At 47.1% G+C, this 24,694-nt stretch overlaps 1 protein-coding gene across 7 annotated transcripts in view; it reads left to right on the top strand.

Annotated features, from left to right (window-relative positions):
• The window catches only part of EPB41L4B (erythrocyte membrane protein band 4.1 like 4B), a gene marked incomplete at its 5' end in the record, with an annotated part of 131,091 nt that overhangs the window by 15,320 nt on the left and 91,077 nt on the right, over window positions 1–24,694 (top strand). For 5 of the 7 annotated variants that reach the window (XM_079112584.1, XM_079112581.1, XM_079112583.1 and 2 more), the window contains one exon: window positions 20,557–20,661. In XM_079112584.1, coding sequence (XP_078968710.1) covers window positions 20,557–20,661 — 105 coding nt within the window. Of the gene's footprint in view, window positions 1–2,038; window positions 2,407–14,862; window positions 15,098–20,556; window positions 20,662–24,694 lie in introns of those variants that run through there. The other 2 variants (XM_079112582.1, XM_079112585.1) reach the window with 2 other exon arrangements.

Genomic DNA, 24,694 nt, shown 5'->3' with positions numbered 1-24,694 from the left:
TGGATTTGGTCAGTTTTGTTTCAGATTTCCCACAAATGTTAGATGTCAAACATAGGATTATCACCAGTATCAGAAGCTAGCTGGTCTTCCAAGGTCACAGAATGTTGAGAATGAGTCTTCAGAACTCCTGAAAGTTAGAGGTTTTCCCAGACAAAGGGCGCCTTATATGAAAGTAGTTCTTACTATGTGTCAGACATGGTTTTGAGCAGTTTGTATGTTTGCTCCATTAATTCTCATAAAAACTTTATACAGTAGCCACTGCCATGTTTTATGGAGGAGAAAACAGAAGTGCTAGTTTACTGTCTCAGCCAAGGGCTTGCCACTAAAACCAGGTGGACCCAGGAACCTGGCTCCAACAGCTATGTGCTTCATCTCTTGTTTCTTTTAAAAAAATTTTGTATTTCTTTCAAGGATATAGCATACCTGTTCTGAGGTGATTATAACAGATTGCTTGAATAGGAAGAGAAAGCAGGGAGGAGGCTAGAAAATACTAGTTGTATTAAAAAAAAATGTTGGGTTGGGGTTGTAGTTCAGTGGTGGAGAACTTGCCTAGCACATGTGAGGCACTGGGTTTGATTCTCAGCACTACATATAAAAAAATAAAGGTCCATTCACAATTAAAAACAATTAAAGAATAAATGAATAAAAAATAACTTTTATCCCGAGTGTCAGTTCTGTGTTTATAAGTTTGAAGAAAAAAAGGTTTCTCAACAAAATATATGATCATATTATATACACCTTTTTTAAAAGTTTGTGGTAAAACACAATCTTCAGACTATGCTGCATCTCATATTTGCAGAAATGCTTCGGGATATCTGGTCCTTGTCATGGGAAGGAGCAATCTTACCTCACAGACAGGGACACAGCTGCGCCCTGGTACAGAAGGATATAAATGGCCCTGGTGGCAAAGGCAGTTACCGGGCTTTTATGGCTCCTAATGGGACCGAGATTAGCCAACAGGTCCTGCAGGATCTTTGTGTGTGTTCCCAGTCCTCCTGATAATTCTCAGAAGTCAGCAGAGCAGCTGATGTCGTTTGAGGTTATGGATGTGCTTCTTAGTCTGACATGACTGATAGATATCCTTTTAAGAAGAGGAGCTGAGGACACAGACACACAGGGAGAAGCAGCCATCCATAAGCCCAGGAGAGGGGCCTCAGAAGAAACCAACCCTGGCCACACCTTCCTCTTGGACTTATAGCCTCCAGAATTGGGAGGAAATAGATTTCTGTTGTTTAAGCCATCCAGTCTGTGGTACTTTGTTATGGTAACAGTAGCAAACTTATGCAGTAGCTAAGACCCAGAAAATTCTGCTTGTTCTTTTGAGCTCTTTGCCACTTCATTATGCCTCTCAGATTTCCCCAATACAAGGCAAAAAGACTTAGGCACTGTCATAACTGGACAGATGAAGCCACGTGGGGTTTGTTGGAAGTAGAGGTGAATTTTGGCTGGGGATGGCTTCAGGGGAGAAGTTGGGCTGATTTGGACCCTGTGCGGTGGAGTCCAGCTGGAAGAGGCTTGTGAAGAACCGCCCTGGAGAGGGTGTGAGGAGAATGGAATGTGGCTCTGGAGGTGCTGAAGCAGGGGAGATGGGAAGGAGGCCAAATCAATTAAATGTTCTTGTGCGATGGAGTTCTGGCTTGCTTGGCGTTGGCAGGTGGGCGGTCACACGGAGAGGTGGTCAGCTGTATTGCAAGTCTCACCAAGGGTGGTGCTGGGCATGAACAGGAAGGACAGTTGCAGTGGAGCTGGAAGACTTGGAATCCTGTGGATTTGGTGGTTGGATTTAGGGGTGGGAATGGAGAGGTGGCCCCAATGTTTTGCGAATATCATGTTGGTCAGATTGAGAACCCAGAAAGTGGTACAGGGCTGAGGTGCCCTCGTATTGTGTTCACTGGGCCTTGGTTTTCCTAAAGATTGCCAATCTATGTTATTTATGTATTTTCTCTCTTTGAAGAGGACTCCTAAATGGACCTCAAAACCTGTATTTTTTCTTGGTGGTTTTAGATGAGACCAGTGTGTGAGACCAGCAGGTTGCCCCTGGAGAGAAGTTCAGGAAGGGTTTTCTTGCCCTGCAGAACCTGCGTAGGAAACCAGAGAGCAGCCATATCTGACACTGTCTGCCAGGCTCTGGGGGAGCTGCTTCCTATGAACTTTGAGCTTGCAGAATACCCAAGCAGAGCTGTGGTGTTACCCTCAGGTGGTAGTCTGTGTGAAAAAAGGGAGATAGCTCCTACTCTCTGCCCTGTTGCCTCAGATCTGGGAGGAGCTGACATTTCCAAGGGGAAGAGAATAGCAAAGGATGGGCACTTGCTGAGGCCCTGCTGTGTACACAGAGCAAGTCAGGCGCCAGGTAGAGGCAAGACCGAGTCAAAGATGCAGCTCTTTCTGCAAGGCACTGCTAGTTTGGTGAGAAGAGTGTCTTTTGCATTTGTGGAGAACACTACAGTTTTTATGTGCTTTACTGGATTTTCTTGCTCAGGGGAGAAGAGCCAGGGCAGGACACAGGAGCGGGGAGAAGCGGTCCACTCTGCTTCTCTGAGGATACCAAAAGCAGCTCTTGTCAGAATGCTGGAATAGTTATTGTTGTGCATTTTAGGTTCAGAAATTGGTGTTTGTAACATGGGACCGAGGGAAGAGAGCAGGACTTGAGCAGTTCATTGAAAAATCATAGCTCTGAATCCCAGTTGGGGTCACTTTTATCTGTAAAGTTTATCTCAAAGCTTTATAGGTCATACCCAGAGGATGGCATGGGAAGGAAGATGTAGACATGTCTGCACCGGATTGGCTTTTTTTTTTTTTTTTTTTTAAAGAGATGGGGTTTTGCTGTGTTGCTCACACTGGCATAGAACTCCTAGGCTCAAGCCATCCTCCTGCCTCAGCCTTCTGAGCAGCTGGACTACAGGCAAGTGCCACTCTGCCTGACTCAGACTGAACTCTGAAATCTCAGTTTTGCATTCACGTGCATTATGCTGAGTGAAATTAATCTTACATGAAAGAGTAGCCTCTGTTTGATTGCATTTCTATGCATATGGAATGGCAGAATTAATTCGTGCAGGAAACAAATCAGAATAGCTGCGGCTTGGGAATGGGTAGAGGGATGCGGGTTACACAGATGTTTCCATTTGTCAAACCAGAATAGCTCAGATTGGTGCATTTCATTGTAAGTATGACTTACCACCCTCTGGGTAAAGGAAGTGTAAAACTGTTAATGGAGGCCAGAGGACAAACGAGTAGAGGAAAAGATGATACAGAATGTTAATGGTTGCAAAAGCTGACAGGTGTTTACTATTCTATTTACTTGCTATTTATTTGAATTGTCTGTAATGAAAAGGTTTTGTTGTTTTGTTTTGTTTATTTTAAAAAATAAGCAGCACTTAGGGTCACCTTTGTTGATTTTTTTCCTTCCAGGAAGTCTTGCTTCTGTCTCCCTAGAGAGCCCAGGGGCTCAGGAGAGTGGGGCTGGTCCCAGCCTCCCTGGCTACAGTCTCTCTGGGAGGCTTACTCTCTGCCTATTGGTGACCATGAACTTTGGCTTCCCCCCACTGGCACCTGCCACTGCCCCTGTGCCCTATCCTTTGCCATTCCTTTGATCTGGGAGCAGACCCTCCCCTTCTGTTGACTTTGACTGCCCTCCTCCACCCACCACCTAGTCTCTTATCTCTGACTCCTCCCTCCCTCTGTGGTTCCAAGTCTTTATTGCAGGTGAACCCACAAAAGGTGAATTTCCTGGATCTCATTTCCCTTCCTCTTAGAATTGTAAAGTGCCACCTGTGAGCCTTTGTTCATGGACACAGCTCACCTGGGAACCGAAGGGGCACTGTCCCCAGGCACCTGTGAATGATACATGCTGTATGATTCCATGGATTTGAACTTTAAGACGACAGAATGAATCCATGGTGCCCCTGGGAAAGGAGGAGGGGATAGGAGCCCCAGAAAGGCACACAGGGGCTTCGGTGTGGTGGGGGTGGAGCTGGGAGGGCTCTGGTTTTTCACTTGGGTGCTGGTCACCAGGGGTGTTTGCTTTTGGTAACTCCTTGAGTTGTACATGCACTTTTGTCTATGTAAGTTACATTTAATTGCTTTTTAAAAGTTGTTTCCATATTTTTTATTGGTGCATGTAATTGTACATAATTGTGGGAATTATTGTTGCGTGTTCACACATGCATGCAATGTAACAATATAATTTGACCAAAAATTAAACTGGAAGCCCACACAACATTTTTTTTAAACTGCCCTATTTCACATTAAAAAAAAAAAAAAAAAAAAAAAAAAAAAAAAACCACAAAACTCTCCTATTTCTAGATTTTCTTGAAAAATTGGATGAGGCATGGTGGCAGATGCCTGTAATCCTAGTGACTTGGGAGGCCAAGGCAGGAGGATCACAAGTTTGAGGCCAGCCTTAGCAACTTTACAAGATCCTGTCTCAAAATAAAAAAAATAAAAAGGGCTGGGGATGTGGCTCTATGGTTAAGTGCATCTAGGTTCAATCCCTGAATAATATAAAATGAAATAAAAAGAGAGAAAGAGAAAAAAGAAAAACTAGAAGACATGATAGCACAGTCTGAATTCCCAGGGAGTGACATTTGGCTAGGTCTTTGGGGTGACTGCACCCCCTACCCCATTCCTCATGACCTACTTCCTGTCTCTGCACCATCCAGCAGAAGTTGTCCAACATGCGGGTGGCACTGGTGTGACCCCCAGGTTTTCCTCCCTCTGTTTTCCAGTTCTCTTAGAAGGCAAGGGAGCTTGGGGGTTCATGCCTGGTTCCGTCAAGGCTGTCTTTTTGAAGATCCTGGGGCAGCGGGACCCTGAGTGCTAACCATCCCAAGTAAACGGCCTGAACTGGGGACAATTGCAGTTAGATGGTGACCAGCCATGGCAGTTACCGTATTTGTTGCTAGGTGTTTCATTCTGTTAATAATTTCCCGATGTGCATTCTGTTTAAAGTAACATTTTCTACGAGTCCTGGTTAATGCTTGTACCTTGCTTGGCATTCGGTTGTTCTGCAGAACGCGTGTATGATGGGGAAGTGTTTTCCTCACTTCATGGGCGAGGAAGGCCTGACTGTGTGGCAAACTTACAGCTCACACTAACAGCAAGCCTGGCACCTCAGGGAAATGATCGTGATGGTGCCCACCTTACAGATCCAGACCCAAGGGCAGGCTGGGAGCAGCACACACTCGCTGTCCCCATCTGAATGTGCACTTCTCTGCCTTCTCTTCTTCTTTCCTCCTCCTGTTTCTTTTTCTCCTCCCTTCTTCCTCCTGCTCTGGGGGTAAACCTTGCACATGCTGGGCAAACCCATGCTTTTCCACTGAGCTACATTACCATCCCTTTCTGCCTCCTCCTTGCAGGGAGGCAGTGACTATTGACTCATCCCCTCTTCCCACCAAAAGAGAGGTGGGGGAGGGAGAGGGAGAAGGAGAAGGAAAATCAAAGGCTACTTATAAAAAGACAACTTTGTTGATATACTCCCCCATCAGATGAATGGGTACTGGTGGCTTAGTTACAGTTTTATGACCTACCAGCCAAGCACACCATAGACAGGGCTTAAAGGGAAGAAGTTTATGGACTTTTCCACTCATTAACCTTTTTGAAAGTCTTACACACATGTAGAGCTAAGTAAAATCATGCTAAAATTCCATGCCTTAGCAGTTGGCGTGAAACTAACAGTACTAGACTACAGGCTAATTTTCTCACTGGGCTCATTGTCTGCATTTACAGAATGCCATCCATGGATGGAACCCAAGGAACATGGGGTCCAAGACTATTCCATGGCTACTGAGGTGGGAGCTCCCCTTCAGTCTTAATCCAGGAAAGCACCATGCAAGTGTCCAGGGGCCGCCACACAGCAAGGACCCTCCTCACCAGAGACATGGGCTGGCAAGTTCCCAGGGCTGAGTCAGAGGTCCGAGGCACACACTCTGGCTCTGCTCTTGGCCAGCTGTGACCACACAGGATGGAACTCTCCACGCATGTTCTTATTTTGTCCTTATGCCATTTGGTGGAATGGTACTATTTTCACATTCACTTTCCAGACAGAAAACAACTTTGGAAAATGAAGGGGCCAAGTCAGGGTCATGCTGGCTGTAGGCGTTGGAGCCCAGGTCTAAACCCCATCCCTACTTGAAGTCCCTGTTCCTCCCTCTGTTCTTGGCTAGGGTTGCTATAGCAAAGCACCACAGCCTGGGTGCCTTAACAACAGAAATCTGTTCTGTACAATTCTGGAGGCTGGAGGTCCAAGATGAAGGTGCTAGCAGGGTGGTGTCCTCTGAGGCCTTTCTCCTTCGTGTGTAGGTGACTGCCCTCTTGCTGTCCCTTTTCCTCTGTCTTCACCGGGTCTTTCTCCAGGGGTGAGCATCCCTGATTTCAATGGATTGTGTGTGCGTCCCCTGTCCCCTTGTTTTATAAATACACCAGATTGGATTAGGGCTCATCTTGCAGCCTTATTTTAATCTTATTTTTTAAAGCCTTGTCTGCAAATACAGTCACATCCTGATGTCCTGGGGGTCAGGGCTTTAGCATTTGAATTTGAGGATGCAGAGTGCAGCATGTAGGTGGATCCCTCATACCACCCTATCACTCACCCTCCAGAAAGCTCATCTTCCCCTTCCGCTAATGGCATGCTACCCAGAATGAATTCACCTCCATCACCAGGTATGTCCTTTGGGTGAACCTTGTGCTAAGCCCTGTTGAATTCATCATCTCACTTCATACAACCTTTAGAACATCCTCCCCGACTAAGAAACTTCCAGGACAATAGACTCCAGGCTGAGGAATAGATTTTGAAATTCCAAGTCCATCCCTGTGACACCCAGGCCCTGCTTTCTATGCCCTGTGGAACAGGCTGTGTGGTCAGACCCCAAGCGTGACTTTCAGAGCTACGAAGGGCTGCACAGATTAAATGGGAGCAGTCCCCACAGGGCAGAGGAGCTCAGGGAAGCTTTGGGTCCGAGGTGGCGTTGACATGCCTCACTTTTCAAATTTAGTTCACATTCCAACAGTGCAAGATGGGTGGGGGCAGTCATCCACCCAAACTTAGTTCTTTCTGTTCACGTTTCTTGGCTGGGTTTCCTGGGAATTTGTTGCATATTTATTGATGTAGAGTTATTTGCCTTCAGAATTGCACGGGGGCAACTCTGCAATCTGGCTGCAAAAAAAGTAATTTGGCAATTTATTTTCAGGGCTGCCCTTCTCCAACAGCTTTGTTTCAAACGCAACCTCTGGCACAGAGACATCCATCATTTTAATTGCATGTTACTGTTAGTCAGGCACAAATTCGTTTCATTTCTTTTCCCTTTCTCCTGTGGTGGTAGGTGGTGGTGGTTGTTTTTCCTGGTCCACCATAAAAAAGAAAGAAAGAAAAAAGGCCAAAAATATTTCTCCAAAGCAAGCACTTTTTATAGTCAACGAGTTTTTAGCCCTAAAATGAGTGGTTTTCTGATGCTGCATGTTTGCTGCTTAACCTTTCTGGAGCAGAGAATCCAGGCTGCCTTTTCCCTTTCCCGTTCAGGTAGCAACCATCATGCAGTTGTCTCAACACAGTTCTGAGAAAAGTGTGTTGGTCTCAGGGTCAGAAGGCTCCCATTCTATTCCCGGCTTTGCAGTGGCTGCCTGGCAACGTGATCTGCCTTCTCGCCTTATCTTTCCCCATCTGCAATATGAAGGACTTGAATGTGTTGATTTCTAGAACATTTCTGTGTTCTCACCTGGTGACCTGGATCCCATACCCAGGCCTGGTCACTGTGGCCACCCAAGGATGTCCATTGAGGAACTCAAAATTCTGGTCCATATCATGATGTCACAAATTGGGGGGGCTTTAGTTCAAGGTCAGAAGTCAATACTGTGTCCCTCAGAAACCTAAAGGATGAAGACATTGTTTCTCCAGATTTAGATTGGGTAGGACCTAGTTAACTTTGGTGGGTCCAAAGCTAAAAATGTAGCTTTCATTGCGGTGTACACTTTGTTTCTTGCTTTAAAGATGCTGTTACTTGGGCTGAGGTTGTGGCGTGGTGGTAGAGCACTTGGCTAGCATGTGTGAGGTACTGGGTTGGATCCTCAGCACCACATAGAAATGAATAAATAAAATGGAGGTGTTTTGTCCATCTACAACTAAGAAAATATATTTTTAAAATCTTAAAAAAAAAAAAGATTCTCTTACTTGTGTCTGTGAAATAAGTGTAGAGTAAGTGGTAGGGTAGCGACCCCCTTACAAGCGGCATGCAGGAATGGAGGGTGGGGATTAAGCATGCATACACAGGTGCTGAGCTGGGTGCCAGCAGAGAGGTCGGTATACAAATTTTGTTTTAACAATGTGGAAGAAAAATTAATTGTTAATGGCTTGGAGTAATTTGCTCTGCATCCCACAGCACTTTACCATCACTTGGGACAGAGGATTCCTCTTCTCAACCACAGCCCTGATGCTCCAAGACAGGGCTTGGGCTACAGTGTGCTGACACCCTCTAATCCCTTAGCTCCTTTGCACATTGCAAGGTTTTAAGTTTTTATTATGGAAAATTTCAAATACATAAAGTAGTATGCTGAAATCCTCATATATACAACATCCCTTTATTATTATTTTCTGGAGTATTTTATGTTCTTTCTCATTGCAGTACTGGGGAAACCATGGTCTCATGCATGCTAGGCAAGCACTCTACCACTGAGCTATATTCCCATCTCAATTTCTGGAGTATTTTAAAGCAAGATAACTTATTTAACCTGTTAGTACTTAAATGGGTATCTCTAATAAATTTATATGCAACACAATATCATTATGATGTTAAACAAAATGCGCACTGATTCCTTAATGTCATTGAATACCAAGTCCTTGATCAGTTTTTTTGCATTCATCTTAAAAACTTATATAAGCTACACATTGCATTTGGTAGCTGTGTCTGTTTTATTCTGTACAGCCCCTCCTGCTTTTCAGGGCAGTTTTACCGAGCTCCTCTTGGCAAATGTAGTGTAAGGCACCCTTAGTTAATTTAGTGTATTTCCCCTAAACAGAAAGAGTGAGTGGCCTTTGAGGGGGTGGGGGTGTAGCCCATTGGTGAAGCACCAGCCTGGCCCATGCAGGCCTGGGGTTCAGTCCTCAGCACCACATGTAGAAAACAAAACAGAACCAGTTTCTAGGTTTGTTATTATTTTTCTTTTAAAGCATAAGTATGTCTTTTGTTTCTAAGCAGGTGATAACCTCAGTTAGTATCACAGAATGGGGGTTTCCCAAGAAGCATTTTTTTTTTAATGTTGTGAAAAACTTTATGTGCATCCTGTGTGTACACACACACATGCCACACACACATGAAGTGTCTGTGTGTATGTGTAGTTTTCATCCCAATTATCTTTTGTTGCATAGTAAATTCCCCCAGTGCTTAGTGGCTGAAAACAACTACCATTTATCATCATACATGGATGGTATTGGTCCAGAATTTGGGCAGGGCTCAGCTGGGAGATTCTTTTGCTCCTCATGGCTTTTTGGTCCCACATAGGCTGATGTGGAGGGTCCAAGATGCTATAATCACGTGTCTGGCATCTTGGCAGGAATGGTTGGATGGCTGGCTCAGCTCTGGCAGTAGACTGGAACATCTGCTTGCAGTCCTATACACACGAAAGTCTCAGGGTCCTTGGACATTTTACTGCTGTCTGACTGTTCCCCCAGAGCAAGCATCCCAAGGGAACTATCGCCTCACCTTGGAAATCACAAAACACCACCCACCCCACATCATTTTGGTTGAAGCTGTGCCAAGTTCTTACAGAATTCAAGGAAAAAGGACAAAGACCCTCTCTCAATAGGGGTGTCAGAGAATTTGCAGCCATGTTTGTAAGCACCCCCCATTTGAAAGGATAACACACAAGTACCTTAAGTACTTGTGAAGTCCCCATGTGCTTGCTTGTCTTTGATGGAAGATGGAAGCCACTGGAGTGGAAGGCACCACCTCAAAGGTCATTCAGTGCATCTCCTGTGCCCCATTCCCTTCACTGGGGAATGAAGAGGACTGCCGTAGGCCCTGCGTCCTGATGGCATGTCCCGAGCTGCTTTCCTCCACCACACCCTTAGGCCGCAATGTTCCGCCTCACCTCCGACCTACAGCAATGGAACCAGCTGTGTATGGACTGAGACCTCTGAAACTGTGAGCCCTAAATAAACTTTCCCTCCTCTAAAAAAAAAAAAAAGAAGAAGAAGAAGAAAAGAAAAGGACCAAATTGGACAGGTGCACTGCAATAGGTTACATGACTCTGCTCATTTGAGAAAACTGCAGTGACTCCAAGTCCCAGAACTTGAAGAGCAAGTGGTCCAAGGGACCTTTGTGCTAGGGAGACTGCCATGTATTTTGTTAATGCCCCTGTCAGTGGGGTGGTGTAGTAGGCAGTATGCCCGATAGTAAGTGTCACCAAAAGTGAGAGTAGTCAGCATGTGCTGTTTTGATGTTCTTCGCTGAGAGTAGGAAGCATGATATTTGAAGTGTTGGGTGAAACCAGTCTTCAGGGCAGCCAAAGTCAAGTAGCTTTAGGTGTCCTTGACTTCATTCAGCATCGTGAAGAATAAACGGGAAACCCATCCCTTTAACTAATGAGTCAGCTGGGTTTGGACAGAGGCGTAAGTAGACAGAAATTGAGGTCGCTAGCAGATGTCAGGTTTTCCCTGTCAACAGCAAGAAGGTTCAAGGGTTGGGGGTGCAGCTCAGTGGCAGACACTTGCGTGAAGCCATGGGTTTCATCCCCAGCATTGCCAAAAGAAGGGAAGGAAGGCGGAAGGGAGAGAGGAAGGAAGGAAAAAAGAGAGAAGGTCCACAGGATTGCGGTCACTGAAGTCATGGTGAAAGAGCTGTCTCTGGAATCTCCCTCTCTGGTCTTTGCAGCACATGGAGGAGCTCCTGCTCAGGGTCTCAGGACACTGGCTGCCTGTGGAACTGACCAGCAATGCCTCCTTCCGTTGACTCACATACTGAAGTGACAGCCACTGTCTTTTAATATGGCTCTTAATTCCTTATTGGTCAAAATTAAGTCCTGTTTTTTTTTGTTGTTTCCTCTGACTTCTAAGAGCTTGTTAGCCAGGCAAGTCAGGAAATTAATGACATGCTGTTTTACCAGAATTGGATTTCTGGGAGCTGCCCAGCGATACCCCCCTCACTGCAGAGGCGTGGCTTCTGTGTTAGCCTGTGAGCATGTAGTCTGCTTTCCACATGGTGTGGCTTCCCTGCCCTCCAGAAGGACTGGGAGTTGCCTTCCCACCATGAGATCTGGCTGTGCTGGACCCTGTGGCCCCATATGCCAGCCATAGCCAAAAGCATGCATGCAGTAGGCTTTTAATGTTTGTTTGTTGGATTGGGCTTAAGAAATGTTCCTTGTTTGCAGAGTACTTTACATGAGCTCAGAGCTGAAGAGGTGAGAAGGTGGACTAGGTAGGAGAGTAGCAGGATGAGGTAGAAAGACCTCTGCCCTCAAGATCGGAAAGCCTGGGTCTGGATTCTAGCTCTGACACTTAGAAACCATATGCATTTGATCACATGATTTCTCTGAGGCTCAGTCTTTTCTGTAGAATGGGGTCACAGAACCTTTACATTGGAGTAGTTGTTATCTGGCATGTGGGATTTGTAAGCTGGATGGCCTGGTTATATAAATCCAGTAGACTCTGGACATGTCTGCATGGTCTTTGCATGACTGCACTCTATTTTTGAGCCATCAGATCTTTCCGATGGCTGAGATGGTATTTCTAGTTCATGATAAAATGTCAAGGTGACTTATTTGGTGATTTCAGATATTTGTGTTTATGACATCCTATAGTAAACAGTGTGTGTGTGTTTGTGATGACTTAGCCACATTGGCAATGGGGACTGTATTATCCTCAAGTTATTAAAACAGAATGCCAGAGGTAATTACTTTGTAAAGAGAAAAAGGGTTATTTTGACACATGGTTCTGGAGGTTTTAGTCCAAGATCAGGTGGTCCCAATTGCTTTGAGAGGCCTGTGGTAAAGCAGACCACTTCCATTGTGATCCAGGAACCAAAGGGAGACAAGGGGGACTGGGGTCTCAAAATCCCCTTCAAGGGCACACCCCTAAGAACCTAAGGACCTCCCAGTAGGCCCCAACTCCTAAAGGTCTGCAGCACCTCCCAACAGTGCCTCCCTGGGATTCAGACCTTTAACACATGAACCTTTGGGGGAAACCATAGCAGGAACAGAGGCCCCAAGACCATTTAGGGTGTGTATGTTTGTAACAGAGGACTTGCTTCCTTCCAGGGCTCATGGAAAACTGGCAGGTTAGCCAGTAGCGGGTGGGGGCAGCAGTGGTAGGTAACCGTGAAATCGTACTTCCTAGAAGAAGCTGGAGCAAGCCAGGAGGTCAGTGCCTCTGGGCAGCAGCCTGGGAAGCCACCGAGATTCCATGCACTAAGGCAGACCTGCACTGAGGGACAATAAGGACTTGGAAAGTAAGGACTTGATCTTTAGGGATCAGCAGATTTACAGAAATCCCCAAGATGGACTAAGCGTTTTTCTTTCTTCTTTTCTCCCACTTTTTTTTTTTTAATTGGTGCATGATAGGTGTGCATACTGATGGGATTTGTTGTTACATATTCGTACATACACACAATACACAATATAATCACATAATTTGTCCAATATGACTACCAAGCACTTTCCCCCTCCCTCCCTATAACCTGAGTTTTTCTTTAAATGGGATTTATGTACCTTGATTTTTATTAAGCACTTGACAAAAAGCACATGGCATTATTCCTGTGCACAAGTGGGAATGAAAGCTTTGAATTAAAATAATAATAATTCCTTTGTTGTTATAGCACATCAGGCTACAGAGTATGAGCATCTGCTCTCTTACTTTTATATTAATATAATACTTTAGTAAGGTCATCAGAGCAGATGAAAGTATTCCCATTTTTCAGACAAAGGAGCTGAGACTCCAGGTTGCCTAAGGTATGGTTATATTGCCACAAAAGTGGTAGAACTGGGTTTCCAGCCCAGCACTTCTCCCCCTCAGAATCCCAGGGCACAGCCCCGTGTGGGACAGTTGTGTGTAGTCCTACTGGGCTGGAAGCGACCGACACAGAGGTGCCCTTAGGTCCTGTGAAGTGAGAAGGATCCCACCAGCTCCCGTGCAGACCTGCCTCAGCCAGTGCCCCATGCTGTGATGCTGGGATCAGAGACTGACAGACAGTAACTGACTGGGACCCCTGGCATTTTTAACAGGGCAGATCCTTTCATTCATTAAAAATCCAGAACTGGTTAACATATGGTGCAAAAAAGGCAGAGCATTTTCATTAGCCATAGGGATAGGTCACAGTGGGGTGTGGTTTCCAAAGCTCCAGTGGCCTGGTGTGCACTGGAGCAGTCACTGGTCTGGAAGAGATGATGGCAGTTCTGGGAATCTGTACCCAGGGTGTCCCAGGTACGGAAAATTCCCAACAGAGTTGGACCGGGGGATCAGACTTCTGAACAGTGGGCTGTTGGAAGACTTGTGGGAACTGAGGAGTCTCCTTAATTCACATTGGTGTTTGTGTTTATTTCAACCTCCACATATCAGGTGGCAGAAGAGCAAATATGAACAGGGCAGGGTGCTGCCAACCAGAGGCTGAGTGGTGGAGCTGTGGCTGTAGGTCAGTGGCACGGCGCTTTCCTAGCATGTGGTAGTCACAGTTCCATCCTCAGCACCACCTAAAAATGAACAAAGATGTGCTGTCCATCTACAACTAAAAAAAAAAAAAAATGTTGAGTACTGAAGTTTCTTACTTGCAATTTGCATTTGACCCTGGAGATTGGCTTGTGGGCGAGGACAGGAACGGGAATGTGGGGGAAGAGTGTCCTGGGTGAGGAAGGGCCCAAATCAGCCCGTAGAGGTGGGGCCTGCTGTGTCTGGTGGGCTGGGCATTGTATTTGGGGAACAGCGTGCTTCATGGTTCCATGGAGCCTGGGGAGAGGCACATCTTGTTTTAGGCTAGGCAGTATTGACGTGAGGCTGAGCCACCTGCGCCTCCTTCCCTGCTGGATGCTTCTTTTTCGTTCGTTTGTTTTAGTTGTAGATGGACACAACATCTTTATCTTATTCACTTATTTTTATGTGGTGCTGAGGATCGAACCCAGTGCCTCACACGTTTGAGGCACGCGCTCTACCACTGAGCACAACCCCAGCCCCTGCTGGATGCTTTTGAGCAGAGCAGTGAGTGAGGTGTCACGCATCGAGGGCTTTAGGAAACCAGGGAAGGTGGGTGTGGGGGAGGAGACACTGGGGGTAGCAGGGCTGCTTGGGGCTCTTGCTGTGGTCCAGGTATGCTGAATCATGAAGGAACATGGGGACATGCCGTCCCCTGGGTGCCAGTATGCAGGTGGAGGATGGCCATATGTACCTGGAAAGAGTGGCTCCTGAAGTCCCGCCCGTCTTGGTTTTCCAGTTTACTTCATATGTGGGACTCATACCTTCGCTGAGTACGCATCTTCTTCCTTCCTTTCAAGTCTCCCTGGGATGCCTGGCATCTCATGCTGTGGAGACCAGATGAGATTTTGACATGTTCGTGTCTATCTTCTTTGTTCTTCCAGGACCGGATTTGACCTGTCAGTACCGCCCTTGCTCAGGCTGCATAGGGGATTGCCCTCAGCATCTTTTCTGGGGTCAGCAAACTGCCTTTTGGGGGGCAGTTCAGGCATCAGTTGTCCAGCAGTCTCCCTTATCAGAGACATGGCTGGGAACCAGTGAGTCAGCAGACAGCGACCTCTGACACTCCGATTGGCCGGTTAAGAGGGCACACCGTCCATGCCTTTCCCTGCTGGCTGCCTGCCCGCCCCCTGCCTGCCCCAACTTTCTTTGGCAAGTGCATACTCTTATTTTACACACAGTGTTAGGGAGCTTGGTTGTTGGAGTTCACGTCAGATCAGAAGGAACTGCCACTAAGAGACGTACTGAAGCCACCAGTGGCTGGTCCTGGTGAAAAGTGATGTGTTGAAATGGGAGGCAGGAAAACTAGGAGATATCTGTGCAAGAGCTCCAGGGAGGAGCTGGCCAGAGCCTGCTGTGTTTGGGGACAGCTCACTGTGTGAGTCTGGGACTGGTTACACTGTCATTGCATTCCAGAGCAGCAACCCTGATTTGGTAAGTCCCTGTGTTCTGTATAGATTGAGGAGCTGAGTGGTGTTGCTGCCTGTGGGTTTGAGTCTCAGGTGGATTTGGATAACTTGCTCTTGCTCACTGAGGACTTCTACGATGGGGGAGGCAGCTACTCAACTTCCGCTTGGTAACCCTTGCTCTGTGCCCTGCAGTGGCAGTTGGCATTTGATAAGCAACTGGCAAACGTTTGTTAAGTGAAGGAAGGAAGGAGGGAGGGAGAGAGGAAGGGCCCTATCACAGAGGGAAAGACCTAGTTCACAATAAGGCAACAAAGAACAGCTTTCCAGTCTTGTCATGTTGACTTAGGGCCTTTCATAACCACTAAACAGCTCTTGACATAACAGCAACAAAATTGTGTTTAGGTAAACAGCCTTGGAAGTGCAGTGTGGTTCCCCAGGCACTTGTTCATGGAATGCTTAATTTGAAAATATTTTAATGAGCATATTCTCATTTTTAGGTCTCTGGCTTGTGAAGTATCATGGGTCTGTTTTCAGTGCATTAGCAAGGGCCATTCAGAATGTGTCTTTCTTGACCCAGATCCCACCCCCCACACACAACTGCCATCCATCCACACAGCATCCGTGCAGCCAGTGGGCATTGATGGAGCACCTGCTGTGTGCCAGCATTGGGGGATAGGAGGTGGGGACTCAGGTGAGTGGAGCGGGGCCCTGCCCTCCGGGGCACTTAGTCTCAAGTGAGAGTGAAGGTGCGGGCCAGAGAGCAGCCATACAAGGTGACCCTGTGTAAATACAGACATGCGCCTGCCCGTAGAGGCACAGAGGAGGGAGCACTTGCTAAAGCTTTTCTTAACTAGTTCTGTTTGGGCTAAGCTTGATAGAGCACTTTTTGGGCTTCAGCCCCAGGTGTTGGATGTCAGGGCTGGCGGTGCAGAAGAACTGAGCTATCCGGAACCTTCTGAGGATTGAATGTGAACTCCCTGTGGACTGGGAGGAAGGGAGATAGTGGGTTCAAATGCAGTGAAAGCTTGATTCTCTTAATGTCATCCTACCCAATAACCTCCTGGGGCCTGTTTCAAGGTTCCTTCCATTCTAGCCCTCAGTATTTTATCTGATTCTTTTTGGAGCTGGAAAGGGCCATTGGCAGTTCTTTCTTCCAGCAAAATTTGTATGAACCGGGAGCATAGTCAAGGAGGATATGGTTGTGGGAGAGTGTTTTCAGGTGTGGAGAAAAGGACCAGCAGTGAATAAAGGTGGTATTTCCTATGGACTGGGTCCTGCCACCTCCAGGTCTGGCCTGACAAAAGGGACCTGCTCCCCCACCTCCACCCTGAGCTCTTCCAGTATGACATGTCATGTCATAAACGCATTGGAAAGGTGAGATTTGGAATGCCTGGACAGAGGCTTATGCTGACCTTTTTCATTATAAGTAGGACCATGGTTGTGTTTTTTGTTTGTTTGTTTGTTTGTTTGTTTGTTTTTTGTTTTTTGTGGTGCTGGGGATTGAACCCAGGGCCTTGTGCTTGCAAGGCAAGCACTCTACCAACTTAGCTATCTCCCCAGCCCAGGGCCGTGATTTTTCAACCAGTCAGTTTTCTGTGAGTGGAGAAATCATATGCCTACATGGTAAGTCTTAAACCCAAATAGAGAGACCCAGGTGTGGGGCAGGTTGGATTTGGAGCCAGTTTGGTTTTGTGGCCCTGTAAGTTCAGGGCACTGTGTCAGGAGCTGCAGGACAAGTCTGGGCTGGTGATAAGGATTGGGGGAAATTATGAATTGCAAAGGCCGCAGTTGGTGGTCCACCTGGGAGACAGGGTGCCTCCTTCCTTCAAGCCCGCGTGTCCTGCTGCTAAAGCTTTTCTTAACTAGTTCAGTCCCACCAGGAGACCCACTAATGAAGCATTAGTGCCACAATAGCAGGTGTTTCCAAGGGCTGGCAGCACTGGAGCGTCACAGGGCAAAACTACCCAGAGGATCAATTGTCAGAGGCAAGAAGGAAGGGCACCAGGAAGGGGGACTTTAAAGAAAAAGTTGTTTGACAACTGCCAGGAGATCAATCTTTAGGAAAACTTGGGAAGGAAACCTCCCACAATTTCTCCACCCTAATACAGCTAATTAAATTGAACAGATTTCCTGTTTGGGTCAAGCAGTCCACAATACATAACAAACATGTATTTGTATGTGGTTGCAATCACAGCTAGCTTATGGAGTCTGTTTGCCTAAGGTCATATGTTTTCCTTGTTTCTGTCTTCGGTAGTGACTGAGCAGTGTTCTGGAGTGTCAGAGGCCGTCCTTCTGTGTCCCAGGGGTTGTGGGATGGGCTATTTCATCTCTCCCCCTCCTTTAGCTCATTCTCTAGAGAACTTCATCCCACCTTCAACCTTCTGCCTCTGTGGAATTGCTGCCTTCAGAGAAGCAGTAATCCAGGCATGGAGACAGTTTTAGATCTGTTTTTACTTTTTTGTCTGTGTCCATTTGTTGTCTAGGGATGGGGGTTGAACCCAGGGCCTGCCAAGCACTCTACCACCGAGCTACACTTGCAGCCCCGTGTTTTTATTTTTTTTTACATACCATGCAAATACAGATGTGCAACTAAAGCAGAGGCGTAGCTGCACGAGTTGTGAGGGAGCAGACACCACTCCTCGGCTCAGGAGACAGCTTCCTGCTGGCCAGAGCCCTCTGTGCGCCCTCCCTGCCAGGCGGCAACTGCTCTGACTTTATTGTAATTGCTTCCTTGTTCATTAAGTTTTGTCATCCAAGAGTGCACCCAAGACAGTACCTTTTATAAAGTCTTCTACATTCCTTAACCTATAGGATTCCCCTCCACCTCTTCTTGTCCCTATATTCTGTTTGTTGAAGAAAGAATCTGGATCATTTGCCCTGAGGAGTTTCTAGGACTTTCCTCAGGCTGGGTCTCGTGGAGGGAGGAGTGTGGAGCTGTGGTCACTCAGGTGGGGGGGTGTTCTGCACTAGGCACAGTACAGGGGCTGGGACTCTTCTGTCGGGAAGTGAGTAGCCACTGGTGCCGAAGCGCAGAACCTTCCATTCATCAGGGGCTGCAAAGTGTTGGTGATGGTTCTCTTGTTTCTTCATTATTCATTTGTTGGAATATTTCAGTAAAGAAAAACTCCACCCATCTGCTTTTTAAAAATAGCTTGATGGAGGTTCATATGTCCTCCGGTTCACCCACCTAAAGTATGTAATTCAGTGGCTTTTGGTACATTTAACAGAGTTCTGCATCTGTCACCACAATTAATTTTAGAACATTTCATTGACAAAACACCACTCCCTTTGCTGCCACATCCTAAACCCTCCAGCCTTTAGCAGCCACTAACCTAACTTCTGTCTCTATGGATCTGCCTACTCAGGACGTTCTTATAACAGGAGCACACCATATATGATACTTTGTGACTAGCTTCTTTCATGTAAGCCTAGAGTCTTCTAGGTCCGTCTGCATTTGGTTGCATACGTCATTGCTTTTTATGGCCAAATAATATTCCATCAGGCAGACCTACCGCATTTGTTTATTATTAGTTGATGACTACTTGGTGATTTTCACCCTTTGGATATGATGAATAATACTGCATGTATAAGTTTTTCATAAACATGTGTTTTTATTTCTCTTGGGTACATACTTAGGAATAGAATCACTGGCATATGGTAAATCTGTGTTTAACCATTTGAGGAACCATGAGACTGTTTTACAGTGTGGTTGCATGAGTTTTAATTCCCATTCCGCCAACATTTTTTTACAATGTCTTTTTAATCCTAGTGGGTATGAAGCAGCATTTGATCACAGTTTGATTTGCATTTCCCTACTGAGTGATGATGGTGAGCGTCTTTCAGGTACTTTTTGGACATTTGTACATCTTTGGATAATTATCTATACCTATTCTTTGGCCATTTTTCAGTTGGGCATTTGTCTTTTTATTATTGAATTATAATAGTTCCTTATGTAATCTAGATAAAAGTCCCTAGCATATGTGGTCCACCCTCTACGTCCGTTTACTCAACTGACTTGTAGTTCAAAAGTACTTTTTAAAAATTGCATCTGTGCAGAACATGTACAGATTGCTTTTCTTGTCATTAGCCCCTAAATAATACAGTATAACAACTATTTACATAGCATTTGCATTGTATTATAAACCATCTAGAGACAATTTAAAGTATATAAGAGGATGTGCATAAGTTATATGCACATACTACACCATTTCTATAAGGGGCTGAAGCATCTGTTGATTTTGATATTCTCTGTGGGTCCTGGAACTAGTTCTCCTCAGATATAGAGCAATGACTGCATATGATTTGCAAAAATTGTCTTGTATTTGGGGTTGCCTTTTGTATTTCCTTGAGATCTTGATATCTTTTCAAGTGTAAAAGTTTTGCAATTTGATGTCCAATTCATTTCTTCTCTTGTGGCTTGTATTTTGGGTGCCATATCTCAAAACCATGCCTTAATCTGGGGCCGTGAAGCACGGTGCCTGTGTTTATTCTGAAAGCTTGAAGTTTTACGTTTAGGGCTGTGGTCCACTTGGAGCTCATCTCTACATGTGCTGCTGTGCACACTGGCCCCCATCACTGCAGCTGTAGGCAGAGTCAAGGCTGGATTCTTTCCCCTCATTTACCAGGTTTTGTAATAAGGAGTCACTTCTCTAGCATGAAGTCATTTGTTTTCTTTGCTGTTGTTTGCTTCGACACAGATTTAACATATTTGCAGTGATGTAGTTTTTACTGAGCTGTGCCTGTGTTCTGCTGGAGCGAGTACTGATAAGCCTTTTTGTTTAAGACTTGAGCCTTCCTAACAGCGGCTTCTCATTTGTGATCTCCTTAATGCTCCCAAGGAGCAGCCGGGAGAGCAGCTGCCACTAGGCCTACTTTACAGAGCAGGGAGAGAAGCATAAGGAGAAATGACTCGTCCCAGGGCACACCCACTATTAAGTGCAGGACTTGGGGCTGACTTGTCTTGTGCTCCCGGCTGTGTACTGCACAGTTGAAACCCTGAGGTGGGCCTGCAATTGGAGCTTCAGTCCCAGCTTTGTGGTCTGTGACGTGCAGGAGGTCTTTTGATCTTTCTGGGCCTTGGTTACTTGCTCCGTGAATTTGGGAGGCCGGGAGAGCTAGTCCCAAAGTCTGACATGAGCAGATTTCCTCATGTCACCTGCAATGAGACAGCCCAGGTCTTGCTGCTCTGGGGAAGAGTCTGATGGGGACAGAGAGCTCACCCTCACACACAGGTGTTTGTTCATGTACCTCCCTTTCTGTTAGGAGAGGCTAGCAAGGGTTAACGATGGTTATCCCTTTACACTAGTATATGGTGTTTGAACTTCTTTAAGTATGAGTTTGTATTACACGGGAATAAAATAATTAAAATTTTCAAAACTTGTGTGCTTGTGTACACTTTAAAAGAGAGAAGTGTCTTTTTTTAATCCTTTTGTTTCTTGTCCGGCTTTCACACTCTCAATTTTCATCTCCCTGTTTGTCTTCCAGAAACATGCCAAAGGCCAGGATTTGTTTGATCAGATCGTGTACCACTTGGACCTCGTGGAAACAGACTACTTTGGCCTCCAGTTCCTCGACTCTGCCCAGGTCGCAGTATGTATTGCTTTAATTTCATTTCAGGACAGATTGGCTTTTCATGCTAATTGCAGATCCACAGTTGCTAGAAATTGGTAGAGAAAAATAGGAGTAAAACTGTGATATTGTTCCAGTAACGAGCATTGGCAGCTGGTGGTGGTGCCCGAGTGGAGTGCGGCCACGATGCCCTCTCCGAGGCAGCCGGCAGCCAGGCGGCTTGGTGCTCAGGAGGCATTAAGGAAACATTTCTGAGCATAGGGATGCACTACGGACACACTTCTAGAGAAGGCTGGAGGAAGAAGAGCTATCATTGTAGAAATTCTTGCATTGGAATTGCTTTTATTTTTAAGCAGCAAGGCAGGACTTCCCACCATCTTCTTGTGGAGTCTCTCTGGGTAGAGAGAGGGTCCTGTGAAGGTGGCTGAGGCCCAGCCAGGCTGGAGGTCGGGGCGGGGGGGCAGTCAGAGCAGGCTGTGGTCCTGCACCAGGACCACCTTGCTGACTCCAGTAGGGATACTGGATCAGCAGGTTCTCTTGCTGTCCCAGAGGCAGAACTGTTCACAGTGGAGATGCTAGAATGAGTGACCTCCACAGAGCTCAGAACCAGTCTTTTGAAAGTAGCAGTGACTTCATAGTCCCCCTTCCCAACGAGATCTTTGTGTTTCTGAGATAATTTATTCAGCAATCCAAAAATGGTTATTGAGTGCCTGTGATGCATCGGGCCCCGTTCTAAGGCTTGTGGATGAAAGTGGTGAACACAGATGACGTCACATGGCAGGAGGCGACACGAGTAAGCAGAGTCAAGCGAGGAAGGGCAGGAGGAGGAGTGGGTGCTGAGGCAGACAGTGTCTTGAGGCAGGGGTCCCTGGGAAGGACTTCCAACTGCAGACCTGAAACTTCTCATACCTAAAAGACACTTACAGGGCTGGGGTCCTGGCTCAGTGGTGGAGCGCTTCCCTGGCGTGTGTGAGCCCTGGTTCCATTCTCAGTACCACATGTAAATAAGTAAAATAAAGGTCCATTGACAACTAAAAAAAAAAAAAAGATAGTTGCCTGATACTTCTGGGGGACCACACGTGACAGCTGTCACCCAAAGCTGCTCAGACTGGTCAGTGGGGCTGCTGGAGAATGTCAGTGAGGTGCTGAGCCCTCGGCAATAGAGTGGAGTCTGGAGGGAAGTGCCCCTGGCTCGAGCGCCTCCTGGTGGACCTCCCAGGTGGTCCCCTGGGCACCCGCCACCTCTGCACCTTCAGGACTTCCTGTCTGCCCTTACCCACAGCAGCTACTGCCTGCTTGGCTTACAGCCCGATTTATTCCCTGTTCCTCAGCTGGAGACTCTCACTGTGGCCCCGGGAGGTGCATCCCTGCTTTTGTCTCAGCCTCCCATCCGGTTCTGCTTCCTTGAAGTTGAGCAGCCCAGGGCCCTGCCCTCTGGCCTCGGGACTGTCCTTTATATCCCTTGGGGCCTCTGTGTCTTAGTTATTTTCTTCCCCCAGGCAGCCTCAGGATTCTAGCTGCTGACCTTTCCGAGTATTCTGGGCCCAGTTGCCTTTTATTTAAGCAAACTGCACACAGATTTCTTTTGGGTCCTGTTCCCACTCCCAGATCCAGAATTCTGCCGTTCCCCACTTGATGGTATTGTCCCTTGATTCCATCTCTCTGGCCCCTCTCCCTCTGGTCTTGGCTCTGAAGTGTCCCCTCCTGCCTGTTCCCATTTCCCAGCCTCCTGCCGCCCTCGCCTTCCTCCCTGCCTGAGCCGAGCCTCGGCCCCCTCACCTGTGTCTTCCCTCAGCCCTTGGTTCTCCTGCCCCATGTCTGCTCCCTGGCCTCCCCTTCACTTGCCCATGTCTGCTCCCTGGCCTCCCCTTCACTTGCGGGCCCATCTGTTTTCTCTGTGGCTTCTCCTGGGCTGCCAAGCAGTGCTGGAGAGTCACTGCTGTGCCTTTTGGCACCTGCAGAGATGACAAGATCAGCAAAGTCCAAGCCCTCGACCTGAGCTTGGAGCCTTGTCAGCCCCTCTGGGGATGCCGGGTGCCCGCGGTTCCCTTTCTAGGTAAGCGCTCTCCCACCGAGCCACATCCCCAGCCCCTCAGAGCTCCCTTTCTAATTTGTGACCACGACCTTCAGTCCCCACCAAGTCTGTCCAGCAGCTGTCCTCACCTGCTGTTTTCTTGCCCTGTACCTCCAAGTGTCTCTCTTTCTCTCCCCGTCCCATCTCAAGAGAAAGGAGTTGGCCTGTTCCTGTGCTTTCTGTCTGCATCTGCACCCTGGTCCCACTTCCAGTTGCTTCCTGAGTGCCACAATCAGAGTTCTCTCTCTGCTCAGCATCCTCCAGCCGTCCCAGCATCAGATCCCTTCAGCCCTCCTCCCTGGGCCTCCTCTCCATTCTGCCTTCTGTGTGTCATAAAGCACGTGCTTTCTGTGGCTTCAGAATATCTACAGCCCTGGCTCAGGAGTCAGGCCTGGACCCTGTTCCTGGCTCTGCTGCTGACTCATCTGGTGGGCTTCAGATAGGCCACCTTTTCTGCCTTGGCCTCATCCGTAAAACAGGGTTCTTGGACCTGTTTTCTAAGAGCTCTTCCGGTTCTCGGGGTCAGTGATTTTTTTGAGTCTGAGGGGGAGGCAGGTGTACTTGCCCCTTTAGTTGGGGAGGAGAAGGGGTCCACCATGGCTGCCATTGAGCAAGTGCCTGTTGTCTTGCCAGCATGTCCCATCCCTGGGTGACCCCTCTTCAGCCACTCAGCTTCCCAAGCTGTGGACATGACTCTCTTTCCAAAGACTTTGCTGTGCTCCTCTGTCGTTGTCCGGTCACTTGCAGCAGGAGGGATGTTCCCAGTGGGACCAGGCATCCTTTCCAGGTTTCGTAGGCTCTCCAGCATCTCGCTTTCTGAACGTGACGGACTCCTCTTCCTGCAGTGGCAGGTGCGGCATGCTTGTCACCTTCGAGGCCAGGCCCTTTCTGTCACCCTTGGACTTCTTGGCTGGCATCATTACAGGCCGTGTCCTGGTGGCCCACCCTACTCTGTGCGTGGCATGACTGTCCCTCTCCCTGGAATGCCCTCTCGCCCTGCTTAAACTCCTGCTGTCTTCAAGCCATCTCACCTGTCCCCTATTCATGAAGCATGTGCCCAGCTCCCGGGGTGTTTTTCCTCTATGTAAACCTGGAGCCTATTTGCCTTCTGTGGCAGTTTGCTCACATAGCCTCAAGTTTCCTATTTGAATATATAAACAAACCTTCGTGGCTAGATCCTAAGGCTTAGGACTCCCTTTTCTTAATTTGGTGACTTCTGGGTACAAGGCAAGCAACGTGGCACCTTCTACTTCAGCCTCCGAAGGGACCTTCAGAGCAACATTTGTCAAATCTTTCCATCTTCTGGATAGTGAAACCAAAGCCATTAGACCTTGGCAAGTCACTTAGTAACTAGCACAACTTGGACTCAAACCTGGGTTTTGTAATTTCAGTTGTATGTGTTCATTCTGGTGCACTGTGCACTGTGCTCTTGAGTCTGTGCCTATCTGTAAAGTGGACTAACATTTGTTTCTCAGGGAAATTGAGGAGCCCAGTGAGTAGGAGGAGAAAAGGTTTATTATAATCTGGGACATGGGTGTAGGGCTCTGTCTTAGTGTATTTTATGTTGCTATAACACAATACCCGAGGCTGAGTACTTTCCAAAGAGGTCTGTTTAACTGGATGTGGTGGTGCACACCTGTAATCCCAGTGACTTGGGAGGCTGAGGCAGAAGGATTGCAAATTTGAAGCCAGCTTGGGTCATTTAACAAGACCCTGTCTCAAAATAAAGTAAAAAGGGCTGGGCTGGGGATATAGCTCAGTGGTAGAGTATCCTGAGTTCAATCCCAAATACTGCAAGGGGGAGAGAGAGAGAAAAAAAATCTATTTATCTCAGTTTTAGAGGCTGAGAGACCAGGCAGAATTGGCTGGCCCCATCTGGTTGGCCTCTGGTGAGGGCCTTCTGACTACATCACATAATGACAGAGAAGTAGAAAGGGAAGTGACTGCATGCAGAAGGAGCCACATGCATGAGGTGACCTT

Source organism: Sciurus vulgaris (assembly GCF_902686455.1).
Source record: "Sciurus vulgaris genome assembly, chromosome: 15".
NCBI lineage: Eukaryota > Metazoa > Chordata > Mammalia > Rodentia > Sciuridae > Sciurus > Sciurus vulgaris.
Note: the sequence above shows the minus strand (reverse complement) of the source record. Positions and strands in the feature narration are given on the sequence as shown.